The following is an 18,893-nucleotide window of genomic DNA, read 5'->3' as shown; positions in this document are numbered from 1 at the left end:
ACAAACGGAATGGGACACTTACATGAGGAAGTTCAGCCGCCAAGGGACACTTGGCGGCCCTGATTTAGCCGCTGGCCCTTTTAGCCCTGACGTAGGGGATTCAGCTCGGTGGTTCACTATGGGCTGTCAGTGCAGCAGAAGAGGACCAAAGATGCAAAGTTCTGTGGGGAAGATCATGTGACCAGGCAGTCACTAGATACACTGGTGCACTGCTAGAGAGGGCGGAGCTCAAAAAGGGGTGTGCCAGAGCCTGTTTCAGATGAGGAAGGGGATGTGACTTTGTAAATGGTTGCTGTAAACAAAAAATGCGTTACATTATAATGCATACACATTTTCATTCTTAGTTGTTTAAAAAAAAAAATGCTACAATTATTTTCTCATAGTACAGAACTGATTTATTAAAAGAAACACACATGTAGGATATTGCTTGGTCTGCCGCTTTAAGGTTAGGCTTTTAGAGTAATGGGTCGAGGTTTTTAGGGTAAGGAGGTAATGAGGTTAAGGTTTGTAGGGTAAGGGTTTAAGGTTATTAGGGGACGCATTACATGCGGCAGCCAAATATCCCGGTGCTGCTTAATGGCGGTAGTGGCGAAACGATCCAAAATGTCCTAGACCGCTGACAAATACCTTAGCATAAGGGATCTCCAAACCTGTCCTCAAGAGCTGCACACAGGCCAGGTTTTATGGATATCCCTGTTTCAGCACATGTGGCTCAATCAGTGCCTCAGTGATTGACTGGGCCACCCGGATCTATGATCATTTAAGGGCTATAGAGGTTTAACTATGTGGGTTGCTGCAGTGACGTCCCTCCCCCATCACATGGTACAGAGTGACTAGGCAGTTCCAAAGTCACACCCATCATGCAGAAGGTACTTAGCCAGTCACCTCTTATAGAATATTAAGTATACTTTTAACCACTCGCACTGTAGGCATGGTGACCTGTGATGTCACGACTGGGTAAATGTACAGCTGTAGAAACTTCTAGATTCAGGATCCCCGCAGGAGAGACAGAGATGGGGAATCTCAATGTACAGTATATAGAGTAAGCCCTGGTTAAATGTGAAACTATATGTGTAGGGATGCATGGTCACCTTTTGTGGTGTCTGTAGTTCTCAAAATATTCAAGGCAGTGTGCGTTTCCCGCTGAGAAAAACTGATATGCTATTGTCACATTATAGAGACTGTTTGTTCTTGCGACATCAGATACCTGAAAACTCCAGAGAAACTGATTTTTAGCAGGATAACAGTGTGGAGTGATATTTGGCAAGGTCCCGGCATTGGGACTGACGTGTATGATATTAATGACTAAAGCAAGCTGCTAAAATTGCAACAGTGAAAGAATAGTATATATAGACTGTATTTCCCAAGTTCACATATTGCGGATATGTACCAACCTACGGTGGGGCCCCGATTACACCCACCACAAAAGGACTATGCCCAAATAAGTGGAACCTAAAATTGTCGTCAGTAGCTGTGGGTTCAATTTTTGTTCTGCTATGACGAGATTGCAGTGTGGCGAAAAGTTCCCAACAAACAATAAGCTTGCAACGATTGTATGTGACCAGGTGCAACAAATGTGCCAAAGTGGTGCCAAAATATTGGCCATACTTTGTTCTGGATTGTTCTCCGCAGCAAAGAGTAACACGGTAGCCCTGCCTCTACTGTTCTCACTAGGGGAGGAGCCAAAGATGCAACATTCAAAGTCATGTGTGGGCAAATTCTACCCAGAAAGTAGCAGTGTTTGGCCAAATACTCAACCACTTTGATACCAACTATGTCAGATATCATGGAACCAGGGTCATCAACAGTAATTGTCCTGCACTATGCGATCTCCAGTGGGGTCTTGGTAGTATCTGTGCAGGGCGTATCTCCAGGAGCTGACCTTGTCTTTGCAGAATTCTACCGCTTCCCTGTAAGTTTGATGCAGCCACCTGAGAGCCCGCCACACGTAAAAGAGGAGATCCTGGAATGGGCCACCGCCGAGATGTCTCTTACTACGGGGTGGGCTGTGCTATCTGTCCAAGAGGACCTGCCGGGAGAAACATCCACGCCTAAGGTGATCATCGAAGAGGTGATTAGGGAAGAGAAAGTAACACCGTCCCCAGCAGACATCTTTGGGGAGAGACGGCTGAGCCAGCTGAAGAATGGGGATCACCGGAATCTAATAGAGGGGGGAAACCCCCTTTCTTGCAGACGGGAGCATACCCAGTCGCAGCAGTGGTGCCGGGCTGTGGGCCATGTCAGGGGGCTCCTGAATTTGATGTCGCGTATGCCCCGCTATCCCCTGACAAGGAAGATTTGGGTCACGAGAATAAAATTGACCGGCATGGTTAGTTGTAAACGGGGTAAAGTGGAGTCGTGGTGGGAAGGACCTTTGACCTCTGATGAGGAAACCGAGTTGTGCAGGGTTAAAATAGCATACACTGCAAAATATAGGTTAATTTTCCCAGTATCTTGTAAATGCAATACCATTCACTTTATGTAATTAGATGCAAAAATAAAAATATCACCTTCTGTTAAACCGAGGGTTGCAACACATTCTGGTAAACATGTATGTCGAGAAACACAGGTAAAGGTATGTGGGTGTATAGCACACCAAAACAATGCAAATAAATGCAAGAAGAAATGCGATACTTGCGCACAATGCCGGAGCTCCTGGGTCAGGGATGGCCTATCTGCAGCAATCCAGATATACTGCAACAAGAGAGATGATCCAGGGCTCTACAGGTTTTTCAGCAAAATAATTTATTCTTTTGCTGAAAAACCCGTGGAGCCCTGGATCATCTCTCTTGTTGCTGAGAAACACAGGTATACATACATAACATACATACATATAATGATATATATATAGATATAAGGAGTGACAAACAGCAACACCAATGTGAAGTAATGCTTAAATGTGTGTTGGTGGGAAGGGAACGGTAGAGGGACCCCTTATAATCCCCAAACCTAAATAGTGAAGATATGGGGTTCCCCACACTCATTACGTAAATATATTTTATTGTGAATAACAAACACATACAATGTGCTATACTGTGTACATAAACAGTGTGAGCAAAATAGTAGAAAAAGACAAATAACACAGAAGCGCGTCTAAAAATGGCGTATCCCCAGAGGAGTAAATGAACACTGCCTATGGTATACATGGATTATGTAAGTGACCTCTCAATAAATGTCAGAGGGTCTGGGTCCTTGTAACTATGCTAAAAATAGCACCTAATAGTAACACAGTTCATGATCTATAGATCTAATGCAAAAATCTATATACCATATATTCAATAGGGGGGAAGAGAACACCAAAAAACGCAAGAAAATGGGAGGTAAAGTGTAGGCAAAGCCTACCAAACAAATCACAAAATGTAGTCAATCTATAAAGGGGGCGATGTTTCAGGGTGATAAGCCTTTCTTCTGGCCCATTCCCATGCAAAAATAACCAAAAACGTGATACTTCCCTTTGTCCAGAGTTTCAGATTTGTTCCTCCAGAGTCCAAATTTTCAGGTGGTGTTAACGGCACTAAGGATTTCACTAAATGGCTTGTACTCTTGTGTTCCAAAGTGTGTGTGTGTATATAATGAAACCCGTAGGGTCACGTGATTTGTGTGTTAAACAGGACTCTGCTACCGGCGGTCTGGTGTTTGTTAGTTGCAGCGTCGATCAGCTGTTGTGATTATTGGCCTTTGTTTGGGCACAAGACGAGAGGTCGGACAGCCTATACCTTTCATATGAGAGCAACAGGAGCTGTTATTTGACTCCACAACGGTACACTCTGGACAAACCATCAGTTACCTGAAGGCAGTCTGTTACCCTAAAACCAGTCCTGTCTGTCCACTGGAGCACGTCTAGCAAATAGCTGAATCAGAACTGCTGTTGTGATTTTGTTCCACACCCTGCGATCAGCTGAAGCCTGGGATCCCTGAGACACACTTATTCCTACCAGATTCTATCTTGTTAGCATTGGTGAGCATTGGTCTGCAGGTAACCAATCGGTATTAACATTTGTAACAGTATTATGCTATGGAGTGTGCGCTTCTCTTTTTAGTTGTTTTACATATATACATATATACACAGCATTTTTTTTAAATATATACAGGCATACCCCGGTTTAAGGACACTCACTTTAAGTACACTCGCGAGTAAGTACATATCGCTCAATAGGCAAACGGCAGCTCACGCATGCGCCTGTCAGACCGTCCTGAACAGCAATATCGGCTCCCTACCTGTACCGAAGCTGTGCACAAGCGGGGAGACTATAGAGCCTGTTACAAATGCGTTATTTACATCAGTTATGCACGTATATAACGATTGCAGTACAGTACATGCATCGATAAGTGGGAAAAAGGGAGTGCTTCACTTTAAGTACATTTTCTCTTTACATACATGCTCCGGTCCCATTGCGTACGTTAATGCGGGGTATGCCTGTATATGCTTGCATCTACATTGTTTAGAGAGATAGAACAGTATGGCTGTCATTTTCTTAGAATATAGTAATTTTGAGTTGATTCTTAGTTCTAAGCAGAAGTTAAAAAGAAATGGACATGGTCACTGATTTTGTATATTGATAAAATATACACGTTTTGTTTTCTGATGTGAGGTGATATTAGATAGAGGGTTATCATTTTTCATGTAAAAAAAAAATATATATATATATATATATATAAAAAAATATATGTACTGTATGTATTTTTTTAAATATGTATTTTTTTAATATGTATTGGGGGTTTATTTATGTATTTTTTTTAAATATGAATTTGTTTTTTATATGAATTTGTTTTTAGATGTATTTGGGTGGGGTTTTATATGTATTGGGGTTTTGAATATGTATTTCTTTTAATATGTATTTGGTTTTTTTAAAATATGTATTGGGGGTGGTTATATGTAACGGGAGGGGGGATTTAAAAAAAAATGTATTTAGGGGTGTTTTTCTTTTGGTATATATTTTGTGTTGTGGGGAGGGAATAAGTGCGAGGAGGGGGATGGAGTGAGAGTGGGGTAATTGATGGAGGGGGAGAGTGAGAGTTGAAATACATGGTAAAAGGGAGGGAAATAGAGGGGGCTTGTTTGGTGTGAAATGGGGGTGCTCACACGGTGTGAAATGGGGGGCTCGCAACTCTGCCAAATTAGGGGTGGGGTGGGGGGGCCTCTGGTCATAACGCCAGTCCTGGGCCCCAGGAAATCTGTCTGCAGCCCTGAGAAACCTTATACATGTTTAGTGGTAACGTATAGGAATTATTTGTTTATCTTTAACTTGATGAAATTGTCTGCATTTATTTTATAGTGTATGTTTCTTGTAATAATATTGTTCAGTAACCTAAGCACTGCATGTTTTGTATATTAAAGCTAACCTTAAATTAGTAATACTTTGGGCTCTGATTGAACTGGTGCACGCTTTTTAGAGAGTAATTTACCTTTTCGGACACATTTTGCTACAATAGATTTTTTAATGTTAAGTGCATAGTGTTACTTTAGTAAACAAGGAACAAATACCAAGGCAAATATAGATTTTGCATTATCTGTGGTGGTGGAAGCAGGTTAAAGATATATATTGTAACAGAGTAAGGGTAAATATGAACTCGTTTCAAGTACCTTGTGAAGGAGAATGGTGAGGCCGCTAGAAAGCTGTGTGCATTAACACTGGTTGCATATGTCACATGTGTGTCGTTCGTGACAGATGGCATATTGAGACAGAGATATTATTCATTTGAGGGACCTTGCGAGGTGAAGATTGGATCAGCTAGATAGCTGTGTGTATTAACCCATGTCCCATATACAGGTCACAGGTGTGCCGAATGTGACGTTATTCTGCAATATTGAAAATAATAATAAAAAAGTTTCTGTTCCTCTTGCTGATAGCCAATTACTCAACTACATGATGCAGCAACTCTGTTCCATGTTTTCTGTCCTGCTGGACACTTCTAATGAAGCATAGCTAATATGTGAACGAACTATGTCCAGGCATGCCTCAGGATGCAAAGCTGTGGGCTTCATACAGTGAGCTAAGTTATTTATTTATCAAATGTTTTACTAGGAAATACTGTATGGAAGGTGGTTCTTGTTGTTTTTATTTTTTTATTAAAGCTTCCCACATACTGTAGGAAGACTGCATTCCTGCACGATGCACTCACGAATGAGGGGAACATCTTGGTGCCACTTATACGGATCAGCACACTGCAGTTATAACAGGACTGACAGGCTACTTTACGATATAGACTGCAGATATCAGCTGTACCTGTGTAATATTCATATGTATCTCCTGCATGTCAGGAGACGGTGATGCATTGCTTTGCATGAACATACTGTGTGCAGTGACTTCTTTCACTGATAATTTCACATTCATGATGCTACAAACAAAATGAACATTCTGAGGGACAAAAAACTGACATGTTTTGGACAATTATCAAGCGCTGCTTAGAAACATATATTTTAGGGATGCAATAAAGTACATAGCCATGTGATGTCTTCCCTGTCTATGTGTATATTCCTCATGCTTAACAGCTTTGTAAAAGTATCATACTGTGAAGCACATTGAGAGCGTTCAAGGAATATGCAATGATATCAGTGACAAGTAAATAACACAAAAGCCCCAATCTTTAATACACGCAACAAATGTTAGTTTCTAGGTTGTTTTCCTTTTTATAATTAAAAAAATAAAATAAGAGCGGTAAGAACTGTACGAACATCAGGATTACAATAACAGTTTGCATTGTGTTCTCAGTAGATTCTGACAGTTCAGTCCTCATATGAAATAAGTTGCAAAGTTTTCTGTGTAAAAGTTTGACCCCCTTGCAATAAATTAAACCTACTGACATCTTACAAGTGAAAACCTACTGTAATACTAACAAAGTTTCTGATGCACTTGTTGATAGCCTAGTACTGAACTTCTTGGGGCAGAATGTCAGTGTCATTTCCCTGGATAATTCAAAAAAATGTGAAAATGAACTATGCCCAGGCATGTCCCTTTACTACACATGGCTTAAGTTGCAGACATCACACATTAAGATGTGTGCTCTTGGAATGCTTCCAGCAGCACAAAAAGTAGTCTGTCTAATGTAACTGTTCAAGCCCTGCAGAAAGAATGCTGGCCTACGGTAGGTACATGGGGAAGAACTTTTAAACATTGATAAGAATATCACTTTTTTCAAGTAAATGGGGCATGCATGTACTGTATGTATGTGTGTCTTTATTTATATAGTGCCATTGATGTACATAGCGCTTCACAGTAGTAATACACTTGACAATCATATAAATAACAAATAATACAAATAACAGGTCATGGTTACAAGTGCCTCAGACATAAAAGTAACATTGTGGAAGGAGTCCCTGCTCTGAAGAGCTTACAATCTAATTGGTAGGTAGGAAGAACGGTACAGAGACAGTAGGAGGGCGTTCTGGTAAGTGCGTCGGCAGGGGGCCAAACTTTATGTATCATGTGTATAGTATCAGCCACGGAGCTACTAGTGCTTCTTTAAGCAAGTGTGTCTTAAGGGGGGGGGTCTTAAAGGTGGATAGAGAGGGTGCTAGTCGGGAATTGAGGGGAAGGGCATTCCAGAGGTGTGGCGCAGTGCATGCATGTATGTTAACCCTTTGCGGTGCTGGCGACCCCTTCAGCACTGGAGGTGTTAAATATGAATATATAGTTAAAAAAAAAAAAAGACAAAGGGTTAAAAATAAATGGAAATACACCGGTAGTATCCATGCAGGAAGGCATTTATATATCATATATAAACAAACTGGGAACCATTCCCCCCCACGTTACGTGTAAAATCTATAAATCATAGACAGACTGGTGCTGGTTTGATTCTGTATTCTATGATTCATTCAGAGCAGAAATACTGTATGTGCAGCATGGATTTCCCAGCAAATGGTCAATCATAACAATGATTACAAACCATGACCCTTATTAATATGGATATTTTGCTGTAGACTTATGCCTCATACATTCCGCATGGGAATAGCCCTGAAATTAGGGTTTCTCCCTTTACCCATGGCGAAACCCCCGCCCCATCCCACAGACACTGATTCAAAGTGTTTCATCCACATCAGATAGCGCGACTCGGCTCTCTTTTATACCTAAGTTGCATCATTTGGTCATTTTTTTTTTTTTTTTTTTGGCATTACGTCTTCTCCATTCACATTTTTGCTTTACTTCCTGCTATCGCTGATTGGCTGACAAAGGGCTCTGGTATATAAGTCATGTAGTTTCCCAAATGTGAACATGAAACTCTGCTACATCTAGCTATCAACAGGCTGCTTGTGGGATTTGTGAATACTTGTACTGTACAATGAAGGTTTTGGCAGGTAAATTTTTATTTCCAGTATTTGATTTTGTAGGGGTTTCTTTTTACTGTAATACTGCAATACACTGCTCTGTGCTCTGTCACACTTTGACATACCAAACATTTTTTGGTGGGATACAGAACATGTAATTATAAGCTAGAGGCTGACTCTCTTTGGCAAGAGCATTGCCTTTGGCATACAGCTTTTTGACATGAACTGCAGCAGAGCTGAATTGTGTCCAAATAACTTCACTTCTTTTACACCACTATTTACAGAAGCATCACAAGCCTTTGTTACTGAACAGTTTTTAAAGCTTGTTAAGACACTTGGGGGGGGGGAGAAGAGTTTAAAAAAAAGACTTGTTTGCGCAATGCAAAAAGCGGTGAAAAACTATTTACAATAACCTTATGTCTTAACACATGTAATCCGAGGATGAGCATCTAATTTTTTCCTTCCTTCATCCCAGGAGGAAATTGCCATAAAAAAAAAAAGGTGTGACTGTCAAAAGAGCGTAGTTGCTCATACTTGCAGAAGACAACTTTACATATGTCATCGTAAAATTGCTGCAGGGTTTATATTTTGGCTGCATTAACAAATGAACGGAAACTGGGGAATTATCAAAGTTTTTTTTTTGGTATTACGTTCCGTGTACGAACAAGTATTAACACTGTTATTGCTTTTGTCCCGGTGGAGGATTTCAGTTTTCTTTCTGCTTGGAAACGGCAAAGCAAAGGGAGCACTTTCTGCGTGTTACCATCACGCCTTAACCCTGTCGCTGCCAGAGGGGCCAGCAACACCCTGCTCTGCGTGTAATGATGTTGCTCTGCAATGCGTGGCTGGCCCCTCAGGCAATGAAAGGGTTAAGATGCACACACTTTTTTTTGTGTGTGTGTACGCGTCGGCATGAGAAAAGGTGTGAGCGACTTAAGAGATTTGCAATAGCGGATGCCAGTTTCCTCGTTGGAACCATCCTTCCAACACCTCCCGTCAAGCTTTGCAAATGTATATGGTATCCGAGGATGCTCGAACACAAGGATTGTTCAATTCTTCATGTGATGTCGCTATACAGCAGGATCAACATAGATCCCCCCCCCCCGTGTTATTTTGATGAACACAAAGAGCTCGACAGAATAATCTGAAACATATGTTCTTTCTTGTGAACAGGAATTGTGCAACTGCTGTTTCTGCAAAACTGGAGTCTAGTGGCGAGCAGGGCAATGCCAGCCAACTCCGCCGGTTCCATCTGTAGGAATCTCAGCTTCTGCGATAACAACACCACGAACACCCTGAGGCAGATCCACAGCCAGATTCTTATGCTCAACGCATCAGCCAAGGGTCTCTTTGACACCTACGTAAGTGAAACTTGCTTTGCTGGGACATATTTGTGTGGGGCAGGGAACCGGGTATGTATTGACTTCTCAAGCACAATATGAATGAAATCAAACATTGATGGTGGGTGGTGTGGTAGGTAATTAGCACTATTAAAAAAAAAAAAAACCATACAAGGAGTCAGTAAGAAGCTTTAGATAAGCACCCCAGGGTTCATAGAAACAATTTGAAGTATTACAATAATACTACGACAATATTTTTTTCTTACGTCGTTTTGACCGTGTTCGCAGCGCTGTACATAGAATTTTGCTGGCACGAGTCCCTGCCCTGAAGAGCTTACAATCTAATGGTGGTGCCTGAGGCACAGGGAGATAATGTGACTTGCCCAAGGCGAGCAGACAATGGAATTCGAACCGGGTTCATCTACTTCAAAAGGCAGTGACATCACCACGGAAATACTCTTAATTTGGACATCACAACTTGTTTCTGAATATATATATATATATTTTTTTTTTTACAAAATAGCTTTAATCCACTAATACTGTTACAATCCACATAACAATTTGCACATTATTAAATGAATGCTACTCACTACAAATCTATTTAATGCTCTTTCATGCAAATGAGATGTAGAAAAACGTTTGGTGCACGTTAATACCACTTAGCGTACATCAATGAATTGTACACCATAAAGTGCGCGTTTCACCAAATCCATAGGCGATTTCACAACCACATCAGGATCATCTGTAACCAGGTATAGCTGGGAGTTATTTTTAATTTTTTTTAAATGAGCGTGTTAAGTGATGAAGTATCTGAGAGTCTGTGTATAAATGACCCGGATAATGGCTGTGAAATTATGGGTTAGGCATAACGGATCGGAGTATGAGAGCTGGACCTTTGTAACTGTAACACTCCCACTTGCCTATCACAAGCAGTGAAATATTGAAAGGTTCACATGGTGTATGACGGTGGCTAAATAATGGGATACGCTTTCTGAGTATTTGATTGCACTTTATTGTACAACGCTGTGTTGATCGGTAAACTGTTGCATGTGAACTTCATTGAAGTACTCAAAATGGTATTGTGGTGCACTGAAATACATTTTTCTATACATCGTTTGCATGAAAAATTAAATAGATTTTTTTCAGAATCCGACAACTGTGTCTGTAGCAAGTAAGGTGGAATATGGTTTATTTTATAATGTACAAATTAAATGTGATAAGCATATGACTAGGTAACGGGTCTAAGGCTGCGTCCATGCTTACCGATTGCGTGCCGAGGCTGAGGGGAAGCGGGTGCTTTCCCTGTCCTTAGACCGCGCGCCGTCCGGGGCGTGTCGGCGGGCGGGCCAGTGATATCACGGAGCTGGTTCGCCCTCATTGGGCGAACCGCTCACGTGACCGGCCCTGCGCTCCGGCAAGCGCGAAAATTTTAAATTTAGCTAAGACTTACGCTTCCGCACGCTTGTGGAAGCGTAAGCGAGCCCCTGCTAAAGCCGCTCCCATTGCGGCGGCAGGGGCTCAGTGCAGAGCGTAAGCGCGCCTCAGCACGGTTGCGCTGACCATGTCCGAGGCCTTAAGCCGTGGTTCTCAACTCCAGCCCTCAAGAACCCCCAACAGGTCAGGTTTTGAGGTTATCCTCACAACCTTGGTGGGTCTTAAGGACTGGAATTGAGACTCGTGGTGCAAAGGCTTTAATTCATCTTTTTGATGAATTTTAAGTGTTGATTTTTTATCTACGTTTCACAATTTTTGTATTTGTGGATTGAAGAGATTTTATAAAGAAAAGGTGAATTACAAACTATTTTCAATACTTGGTTTCACTTTGGCCGAGTCCTGGAATGCTTACTGGGGATTTTTTTTTCTCCTGACTGATTGTATGGTTTAAATTATAAAATAATGTCTTGACTACGGGATGCTCAGACTGCAACCACATACTGTATCCAACAGTCTCATGATGCAGAGGGGCCTTAATCTCTAAAGCTCCATCCACGTACAGAACCTTCTTTTAAACTCTAGATACTGAAAAAGTTCCTGTGTGTTACCAACCATGTAAAATCTAGCTCCATGCAAGCAAAAAGTGTGTTAAAAACGGTCTGTTTTGTTAAACGACAGCAGCAAATGTGCGTAAAGACTGTCGTAAAGAGGCCAACATATATATTGCGCAATTCTTCCTGGGAGATCTTTCAGAAGTGACAAATGAAATGTTTATTGATAATATCATCTGCCAGGGACAAGATCCTAAAGAATGGAAGGGTTTACTTTTATCTTTTCCTCACTGAAATGTATTTGTCTTTTAAATGGAGAAGAAAAAAAAAACACTTCATGCTGTTTAAAAGTAACTTGTGGGGTTTTTACTAGTCTTTTTCATGCTGGGCTAGATGAAATACTTAAAAAAAATAAAAAATCTTTTCTTCTCCAGATCCTTTATCAAAACTTTGATATTTATCTGCATCCAAATATTTGCGACGCACACTCTCTTGACTTCCCCAAGTTCAACCTGAGTAACGCCAGCGATAAAGAGGAAATGGTAGAGATGTACAAGATCTTCAACTATTTGACGGCTGCTCTGGGCAACGTCACCAAAGATCAGATGAAATTGAACCCCAAAAATGAAGACTTGCACAGGTATCTTCAGAACACCATAAACATAATCAAGGCGGTCATCTCCAACCTGACCTGCACTCTGTGTAAGAGGTTCCAGGTGACAGACGTGAACATTTACTACGGCAAGAGCTCACCGAACTCAAAGTTTGAGAAGAAGAAGAAGGGCTGCCAAGTGCTTAAGAAATACAAGCATTTTATAGCGCACGCTGCTGACGTAGTCTTTTGATAACAATATATGTTGACTGGTAAAAAGGAAACAGACGAAACTTAAACACTGTTACAACGAAGAAAACTGACTGTATATTATGAGCAATTCTTCCTAACTCGTTTAGCCACAAGAGACAATGATGCCTTAAAAAACAGAGTTGTCAAAAAAAACACTCATGTAAAAATGACCGCAAAAAAACAAACAAAAACAAGAGTAATGGGTCATTAACGGAGAAACCCACCTGAGGAAATTGGGTTACTTTAGCCCTTATTGTGAAGGAAGATCATCACGATTTGATAACCACATAAATAGTGTTGTAAAGACACGGACAACTAGGAGGGCTGGGAAGAGTGAAGCGAATACGTTACTTAAAAGCATTCTGTGCAGCGTCAGATGTCTCCAGGTCCTGACCTACGTCAGGGAGGAAGCAGCAAACCGCTGAGAACTGTGTCAACCTATTACTGACACCAACTGTGATCCTGTGCAAACGAGGACACACACACACACACACACACATACGTCAACGCATACACCTCAAATCTCTTCACCTCAAACCCCTGGTGTCAACCCCATCTGAAGGTCAAACCTGAATGCACTTGAATGACTTTGAACATACCACACACAAAAAACAACAACATTTCACACCAGTGGCAAACCAACGATGGATGGGGAGGTGAGGGCCCAATGTAAATCCCAGCAGTGCTGGGAAGCCAGTATACCATTGCTGCAGCAGTAAAAAAAAAAAAACGGATCCTTCCTTGTTTATTTATTTATTATAATTTATTTATGTTGTATTCTCTCTTTGTGCCGACTGGTCCCTAGATGGGATTCCTTTGCCAATAGAAGAAATGAAGAAGAAAAAAAAAGTTACATGGGAGAACTTTATAATGTTGCACTTTTCCTTTTGAGAAGGGTTTTGTTTTCTGTGTATAACAGAAGAAAAAAAAGTGGACCAATTAAACTATTATTGAGTTATTTATTGTATGTATGGATTTCTAAATATTTAATACAGATGTTATTTTTATATATTTTGTTTTCTCGTTGTCAAAATGGTACGAACATTGTGTAACCACTAGAAATAAATTATTGCAAAACCTTAAAACAAGGCAACTGTTAAAATCTTTAGAGCACAACTCGTCAAAATAACATCCCTCTCAATGCCAGTCGGGCCTGTAACTCATGGCAAGCCCCAACGGCACTGGAGAGATAAAACAAGTGCCTTTGGTTTGTAACCTCACTCATATTGGGACTGAATGTAAAGACACTGTGTTCAAAATGTGGTAAATGTCATGTATTTATTAATTTTTTATATTTATAATAAATATTTATTTTGACGATATTTTTACCATGTCTTTTGTACCTCTTGTGTTGAATCGCAAATGATTTAAAATGTGTCAATTGACGCTGAATCTATAGCCCGATTTCAGCCTGTTTGTTGTTCAGCGGTTTCCGGGACATTACAAAACATTGCTTAAGCCATTAATTGCCGGAGAGGTAATGTGCTGCAGAGAAAGTATTACACATACGGATGCTTAACCTTTTTAGGGATGGAAGAGTATTTAGAAGCACTGTCCTTATTAAATGCCTGAGCACTGCAAAACTACTACACATCAGCAGAGCTAATTATCAAAACAACACATGAAAACAAATCACCTGGATTTTAATACATCATGGTTAACAAAACGGTTTGTTTTGTAAGTAAAGAACTACAGATGTGTTGCAGGATGTGATACCTTTTAGTGGGTCAACATTAGAATTCTTCACAGATGAAATGAACTTGCACAGAGCAGTTACAGACAGTGAAGAACAAGCTTCTGTTTGCAACTACTTTCAATCATAGGGCTGTTATATACTGTGTGCGGCCGTGCCCGCGTGCCTGTGCGAAGGCGCGTGCACGTGCCGCACACGTTTTGTGTGTATACTGTGAGTGAGTGAGGTTGTGTGTGTGCATGTATATGTGTATGTAAATACATTTTCAAATAAATACTTTAATAATTTTTTTAATAACATTGTACATATACATACACACACACACACACACACACACACACATTTTCAGCGGCGGTGGCGGCGCAAATTCTTTTTTCTCATCTTCCCCCGTCGGCCAGTTCCACGCGGCACCATTATAGAATGGCTGACTAACCTCAGCCAACTACAACAGACCCGTGAGCGCACGCACTATAGGATCGGCCTTACACATAATGCCCAAAAGAACAACACATCATATGCAGACAAATTACAGGCTGTCCTGGGGTACAAATCCTAGGAGAGCATACAGAGAATGTGTGAGCATGGGGAGGTTTTTTAAACAACTGCAGTAATTTGCCTTACTGGAGATTTCCATCATTAATATCAATGTTCATTTACAATCCGAGAAACATTTTCTTTGGAACTGTAAATACAACATTCAGGCATTTGTCCTAGCTCCTAAATCCTACGAGTCCGTGTGATGTCCTTCCTGTCTGTGAAGATGCACCCGCAGGCCCTTTAATGTATGCTACAGCCTCATCTTGTTAAAAAAAAGGTATATTTGTAGAAGGTACAAATGAAACCTTTTCAGATATGGAATTAGCTATATTTTGCGGCAATTTGCCACGATAATGTAACCCGTTCACTGCCAAAGAAGCTAGCAACGCTGTGCTTTATTATGCGTTGCTGGCTCCAGCAGTGAAGGGGTTGAGAAAAAGTGATGTAATGACAGCATGAATCAGGACCAGAATCACCTGAGTCATGTTCTAAATAAAGACTTCGAGTAGGGACAATAAACAACTTCCATTATTTGCAATATTTGCTTTTTTTTTTTTAACTGGAGGAACAGCACTTGAGGAAAAGGACTTGGGCACAACCGGATGCAAATTACCCAAAGCAGGAAGTTAATCAAGCATAATCCCCCTCGACTCACCATTAAATAAATTCATGTTTCCGTCACTTTTTTTTAAAAATACTGTATTTTCTACCAGGGAAATTAAAATGGCTGCTGTCATCTACACATACTAAAAAGCAGTGGGTGCCAATGAGATGAGATTTTACGAGCAAAAGGGTTAGCAAGCAAGACTCCTTTTATTTGTAATGCTTTCGTTGCCCCAGGGCCCTGCTTTTTAGAAGAAAAAGCAAGCAATTGATCAGCACAATATAAAGTTTATAGCTTACGTTACAACTTTATTTGAGATTTTCGGAGTATTGCAGCTTTAAGTCACAAAGCCACGTAGCAACATAAATTGGATTTGCAATAACAACGCTGTAGCACAGTGGGAGGCAACATGAACAAAAAATAGGAAGTTCACAGCACTCAATGATGATACAACGAAAAGATGTTGGGATAAGCCAAATCAGGTTTAATATCGTGGAATTAGAGTAAACATAAGCACACTGAAAATTGATAAAATCGGTGAAATGTACGCTGAAAAATTACTAAAAGGAATGTGACACGAGGAAAGGGAGGAACACAGGGTAATGGAAGGAGGTGGAGGGAAAGACAGGGGAAAAAAGAGGGTACAGGGAAATAAGGGGGGGGCAACTTTTCAGGGGGTGAGCTCCTTCATGCCCGTTCCCTGAGATCCAAGAGATCAGTGGTACTTCCCTTAAATCCTGAGATAAAAAAAACCTCCCTAATAGTAGGGAAATCTATGGGATCCATGCACAATGCAGTTAACACGGGGCAAAATCAACAAAATAGGCTCTCCGATTATTTCCACCTGAAACCGGATGAACTACAGCACAGTCTTAGCAGTCCAAGGGCAATGGCTGTAAGGCCGCCCAGCACAGCCTACAAATCAAAAGCCAAGAATATCTGTGTTAAGTCTCCCAATTCTCCTTACCCTGCCATTGTGACTTTACACAGATATTCTTGGCTTTTGATCTGTAGGCTGTGCTCTGTGGCCTTATAGCCATTGCCCTTGGACCGCTAGGACTGTGCTGTAGTTGGAGTGGGAAGAAACTACAATCCACACAGCAACATCTCCCCTCCCTCTGCACTGGGAATAGCGCAGGCTGCAGAGGTGGTCAGTGTTTGAGGGTCCGCAGGTAAAGCCCCTGAGGACCAACTGTTTTCTTACACCGGACTCACTAACAAGGATGGATTGTACGTATATACCGGCTGCCCCTGCAGCAGCATGATGAAAAGCGTCGTAATTTGACGTCACGTTATCATAACAACGCATCACCATGTGATGTTTTGGCATCATTTAATGCCGGTTCACCATGACAATGTGACCCCGCAGGAGGGTGGCTCCAGAGGTAAGAACACCCTTTCACCACACACTTATCTTGGGGTGAGGAGTGGTCCTGCACCAGTCCAGGGATTGCCCAGCGGATGTTGGATCCCGGCACCGACAGGAGAAGGGACAGTATTGCAGGTGGTCAGTGAGCTGGAGAGTCACCGCAGCACCAACTCACTGATCAGCCATGCTCACTAACCTCTGATGCATGGTATCACACTCCAGATCTGCCATGGCTTGAACTTGCCATTAATGCCGTATCGTGTACACTAGTCATACCCTGCAATCGGCGCTTGTGAATCTCCCCTTTAGTGTTTTAATATCCTTTCATAAGGCTAAAATGATAAACAGAATGTAGCTATCTTTTATGCACCTTCTAGGGCTTTAACTTTGCTTGTGAATTGATGTAATTACTATTGCCACCCGGAAGAGAAAGATATTGATTCTATCTGTATTAAAATACCCGCAGAACTAAGTGCCTTTATAGCACAAGTGACCACATATGGAACATATGCATCACGAGACCGATAACAAAGAAAAATGTTCTACTTAATATCAACGTCTGCTTTCCCTGACAAATTGATCAGAATCTGTCAGCTGCGATAAGAATTGACCAGCATGCTGTCATATTTGAACTAAAAAGATATTTATGATATTTTCCCCCCTAAAGTTCCACTTGCATGTATTTAGCCTACAAGCCTATAGTCAAACAGCTTTGTTGTAAAAGCCAATAGCGGGTGTAATTACCCTATTTATTCATTGTTTAGATACCCAATCTTAAAGAATTTACTGGGTAATCTACTATATATTTCTGAAAGCACTGTATGTCTGCATGGCCTGTGTCCCTAGCGGCAATCTCAGGCAGCGAGGCATTTAAAGTGAGGTTTTTAAGTGATAAAAACAGTTAGACTACAGTTAATATATATATAGTTAATATACTCACTTTCTTCATGCAAGACCAATAACCTCAGCTGATATGACATGGATCTAATTGCATTCTCTTCACAGGTATGTTCCTGATGTTGAAACCCTGTGTATAAGACTGAATCTGGCCTTGTTGAACTGATATATAAGTTAGTATGTTTGAATGTAAAAAGGTTTATTATTTTTTTTCCCTCTTAACTCTGTGCTGTTATTGACCAAATGGAACAAGCTGACTGATTGGGGAGGGGGAGGGTCATGTGACTGTTTTTTGTGTATAATACCAACACCTTTGCTGCATTGGGCAGGAACTGCATTAGGCAGCGAGGCATTTAAAGTGAGGTTTTTAAGTGATAAAAACAGTTAGACTACAGTTAGACTAGAGGTGACTGGGGACTGGATCTACTGCACACTCTTTTACTCAAGAGAACAAACGGTAAGCTATTCAGATCACACTATGATCCCATGCTTGTTAGCCTGCATAGTTTAACCCCCCACCCCTTTACAACTTCTTTCACTGCAGCCTCTCCAAAAACTGACTGCACAAAACACTGAAACCCTGAATTGACCCTAGCATTGCAATGCAGCAAAACACTTGACAAGGTACAGGCCCACCCCTGCTGTTTAGTCTGCACACACTCACTCTGCTCACAACAGCTCCTTGCAGCACTGCCTACCTCTGGCATCATGAACCTGCTATGTCTTTTAACTTTTTTGTTTCTCCTGGCCTCATGGAGATGTTACTCCCTCTATCCACTACAAACTCCTCCATCCTGGCCCACACCCAACATCACCATACACCCTGGACTACTCAAAAGCCTTGCACTATCTACTGAATGTTGGTGGAGAACTCTAAAAACCAGCACTCCAACCACTGCTCACTCTAATGGAAAACATCACAAAGTTACAACTACCCAAATTTCTACTCATACTATTACTCTCTCTAGCAGGTGATGTTGAAACTAACCCAGGTCCTCCCATTTCAGCTCTGTCCCATGCCCCTGAGAATTCCACCTTTAAATTCCAAAAAGGGCTATCTGTCGCCCATATAAACATCCGGAGCCTGCTGCCCAAACTGGAGGAACTAAGGGCATGGTGCCTTATGCATAAACCCAAAGCCATCGTTCTTACAGAAACATGGCTATCCTCTAAAACCCCTGATGCAAATATCGCCATTCAGGGATACTCCATTTTTAGGAGAGATAGGTCAAAGAGAGGAGGAGGGGTGTTATTTTATATTGCAGACACCTTACAATTTACACTGTAACATTGCCCACCAAGTCCACCCTCTTTTGAAACTCTAGTTGGCAAAATCTGCCTCCCCTTTTCTAAGCCCA

The 18,893-nt window shown here is 41.3% G+C and overlaps 1 protein-coding gene across 1 annotated transcript; it reads left to right on the top strand.

Annotated features, from left to right (window-relative positions):
* Positions 1-8,208: 8,208 nt before the first annotated feature.
* On the top strand, positions 8,209-13,701 carry LIF (LIF interleukin 6 family cytokine). Its single transcript, XM_075567896.1, has 3 exons — positions 8,209-8,296; positions 9,440-9,627; positions 12,026-13,701. Exons 1-3 carry the CDS (start codon positions 8,281-8,283, stop codon positions 12,434-12,436), a joined length of 615 nt encoding a protein of 204 aa, XP_075424011.1. The 5' UTR covers positions 8,209-8,280; the 3' UTR covers positions 12,437-13,701.
* Positions 13,702-18,893: the final 5,192 nt, after the last annotated feature.

Source organism: Ascaphus truei, chromosome 13 (assembly GCF_040206685.1).
Source record: "Ascaphus truei isolate aAscTru1 chromosome 13, aAscTru1.hap1, whole genome shotgun sequence".
NCBI lineage: Eukaryota > Metazoa > Chordata > Amphibia > Anura > Ascaphidae > Ascaphus > Ascaphus truei.
This window is presented reverse-complemented; position numbering and strand designations above follow the sequence as displayed.